A 3831-nucleotide genomic window follows, 5' to 3' on the forward strand; every position below is an offset into this window, starting at 1 on the left:
TTAGGTCTCAAGTGTTGAGACCTCGGGCATGGGTGGCAGCAGAGGAAACAGTGAGGGAGTGCAGATATGAGGGACACTTGGAGGGAAGACCTGAAAGGATGTAGTTGCCAGTGTGGACATGAGGGCAAAGGAGACAGAGACGTGGAAGAAGGCTTCAGGCTTCCTAGACCGAGAGCCTTATGATGTCAGGAATAGTTGGGACTTCTTGAGATTCAGATAAACACAACTTGTCCAAAAGGTGATTAAAAATAAGGGGCTACAGAATTTTTGTAAAAATGTTGAGAAATCAGTGCTAGAGATATAGTTAGAGTAATTTCTGAGCTGAAAGGCACCTTTTCCCTCACAGTGGCAGTTGGAGCCTGGAGTGAGTGCGCTCTTCCTTTTCCTGAGGGGACACATGGGGAGGAGGGGGCAGCAGCCAGCAGTCTCAAACTCATGTAGGATTCAGCCCCACAGCTCAGCATTGGAGAATGACAGAGAACCAGCTCCAATGGTCTCCTTTTTTTTGGCATAGAATTTACTTATACAATTTTATTATTTTAATATGCTTTTGCTGTGGAATCTTGAAAATTAATTTATTCAGCCCATCAAAATACTCAGGTTTGGCAGATTACTTTTTCACTTAAAAATCTATCTAGAAAAATAAAATCCAGCATTTTATCTTTGCATTCTGTTTTAAATGTTGTACATGGAATTGGAGAATAGAGAATTTGAGCTTTGCTTTGTCAGGTACAAAATGTGATTATTTCATATCTTCACATCTCTATTTGTCTTGGGATTTTTACCTCCCTCTCTTCCTCAGGAGCCTTCTAGTCCTCTCCACAAATTACCTGCTTCTTTAGGGGTTGTTGCTTCTAATCCAAAGGGGCTTTCAGGTCACAGAAGTTCCTCCCAGGATGGAGGTGACCCCCTCTGTGAGTCCTACCACAGACTCCCCACTTCATAACAGCACGGTCCGCCTGCTGTAGCAAGTCCTTACAGCAATCAGGAAGGACTCAGAGTCATATTTGTGGAAGAAAGAGATTATTACAGTACCTGGAGGGAGGAGGAGGGGAAAAGCCCAGGATTCGGCTCTTGCCCTTGAGCTGTAAATTCTCAAGGACTCTCTTGTAAATCTCCTGAAATCGCTGTTAGAAATCCACATTCCATTGGAGAACAGTGTAGGGTTATCAGATAATCGTTTTTGAGGCCTTTCTCCCAGCTCTCACATTTTGAAAAAAAACTTCAGAATACAACTGCAGAGTAAATCTCCATTTTAATAGTGGTGTTTTTCTTATTTAGCACGAAAGAAATCAGATCCTCCCAGCTGGTATATCCCAAACAAATACACACATATATATGCACACACACATGTGCTTGCACACACCTCAGATGCCTTAGGACAGTTGTTTCTTTTAAGTGGACACAAGTACAGATTGAGCATCCCTAATTCGAAAATTTTAAATCTGAAATGTCCTAAAATCTGAAACTTTTGAGTGCTGACATAATGCTGGACTTTCGGATTAGGGATGCTTGACTGGTATGTATCCTGAAAATATTTTACAATCTGAAAAAATCCAAAATCCAAAACACTTCTGGTCCCAGGCATTTCAGATAAGAGATATTCAGCCTCTACCAGCCATGCACTTCAGAACCTACTGAGCTTTCTCTAGTTAGGCTGAGGTAACTAAACAGCATGTAGAGTTAGGTATTGCTTACTTTGATACTCTCCCACCTTAAAATGACCATGTTGTCTCAAAGAATTTCTAATGTTGTCTTTTTTTCTCTCCTTCCAGAGGGCCAGTTGAGAGTGGATGCCAATATATCTGTGCATCACCCTGGGGAGCCATGGGGCATTCGAACTGAAGTGAAGAATCTCAACAGCATCAAGTTCCTGGCCAAAGCCATAGGTGAATGTCAGCTGTTACTTCTAACGTACTGCTTTGTATCAGTTATCTCTTGCTGTATAAGAAGTCACCCCAAAACTTAGTGTCTTACACAATAACCATGTTCATTTTCACAGTTCTGTGTGGATTGGGTGGGTGGTGTTACTGGTGGTCCTCCTCAGCTCACTCATGGCTGCAGGAAACTGGCAGGTCAGCTGAAACAAGGGCTCTAGGGTGGCCTCACTCACATGTTGGTGCCTTGGTGCTGGATGTCTGCCAGGCTTCTCTGTCCATGCAGTATTTCTTCATTCACTTGCCTAGCCGAGGCTTTATTATTTGGCAGTGGGAGTGTTCCAGGAGGATGAAGACTGAAGCCTCAAGGCCTCTTGAGTCCTAAGCTTTGGAACTCGCACAATGTCACCTCCAATAATTCCTTTCAAAGCAGATTGAACTTATTTATTTTTAAAGATAATTTATTATACATATGTGTGGGGTACAAAGTTGACTTTCAGTAGTTGTGTACAATGTGTGATGGTCAGATCAGGATAATTAGCTTATTCATCATTACAATACGTAGTCATTTTTTGTGTCCATTAACCAGTTTCTTGTTAACCCCCCTCCTTCTCCCCCACCCCTCTCCTCCCCTCCTCTTTTCCACCTCCAGTGACCACATATTTTTTCATCTAAAAGTTTCAATGTATTATTGTGATTGTTGTTTCTCTGTCTCTCTCATTCTTTATTTGTTTATTTATGGATTCGGGTCCCACTTATGAGTGAAGACACGAGGTATTTTTCTTTCTGCACCTGGGTTGTTTCACTTAGCATGATTTTCTCCAGGCTCATCCATGTTGCTGTGAATGGCAGAATTTCATTCTTTTTGTGGCAGAGTAGTATTTCGTTGTGTATATATACCACATTTTCCTTATCCAGTCAGTCATCTGTCAGTGGACATTTAGGTTAGTTCCGTATCTTGGCTATTGTAAATAGAGCTTCAGTGAACATGGGAGTACAGGTATCCCTTTGACATGATGATTTCCAGTCCTCTGGATATATACCCAGTAGTGGGATTGCTGGATCATATGGTAGTTCTATCTGTAGTTGTTTGAGGAAACTCCATACTGTTTTCCATAATGGCTGTACAAATTTGCAGTCCCATCGATAGTGCAGAAGGATTCCCCCTTTTCCACATTTTTGCCAGCATTTGTTATTCTCAGTCTTTTTGATAATAGCCATTCTAACCAGGGTGAGATGATATCTCAGAGTAGTTTTGATTTGCTTTTCCTTGATGAGTAGTGGTGTCAAGCATTTTTTCATACACCTGTTGGCCATTTATATGTCCTCCTTTGAGAAATGTCTATTCAGCTCCTTTGCCCATTTTTTAATTGGGTTATTTGGTTTTTTACTATAAAGTTGTTTGAGCTCTTCATATATTCTGGATATTAATCCCTTGTCGGATATATAGTTTGCAGATATTTTCTCCCATTCCATAGGTTGTCTTTTCACCCTGTTGTTTGTTTCCTTTGCTGTGCAGAAGCTTTTTAGTTTGATATAATCCCATTTGTTTATTTTTTCTTTTGTTGTCTGTGCTTTTGGGGTCTTATTCATAAGGTCTTTGCCTAGTCCTACATCCTGGAGTGATTCTTTCCCGTATGTTTTCTTCTAGGAGTTTTAAAGTTTCAGGTCTTATATTTAAGTCTTTAATCCATTTGAGCTGATTTTGGTATTTGGCAAGAGGTATGGATCAAGTCTCATTCTTCTACATGTGGATGTCCAGTTTTCCCAGCACCATTTATTGAAGAGGCTCTCCTTTCCCCATTGTATGTTCTTGGTGCCCTTGTCGAAGATCAGTTGGCTATAGACATGTGGGTTGATTTCTGGATTCTCTATTCTGTTCCATTGGTCCGTGTGTCTGTTTTTTTATTTGTTTTTTTTTTCCTTTTTGTCTTTTTTCGTGTCCGGCAACGGA

The 3831-nt window shown here is 40.9% G+C and overlaps 1 protein-coding gene across 3 annotated transcripts in view; it reads left to right on the forward strand.

Annotated features, from left to right (window-relative positions):
• Window positions 1-3831, forward strand: part of PET112 (PET112 homolog (yeast)) — an 82178-nt gene that overhangs the window by 42983 nt on the left and 35364 nt on the right. For all 3 annotated transcript variants that reach the window (XM_008570011.1, XM_008570012.1, XM_008570013.1), the window contains exon 6: window positions 1776-1889. In XM_008570011.1, the coding sequence (XP_008568233.1) occupies window positions 1776-1889 (114 nt within the window). The remainder of the gene's footprint in view (window positions 1-1775; window positions 1890-3831) is intronic.

This window comes from Galeopterus variegatus, unplaced genomic scaffold, assembly GCF_000696425.1.
Source record: "Galeopterus variegatus unplaced genomic scaffold, G_variegatus-3.0.2 Scaffold555, whole genome shotgun sequence".
NCBI classification, from domain to species: domain Eukaryota; kingdom Metazoa; phylum Chordata; class Mammalia; order Dermoptera; family Cynocephalidae; genus Galeopterus; species Galeopterus variegatus.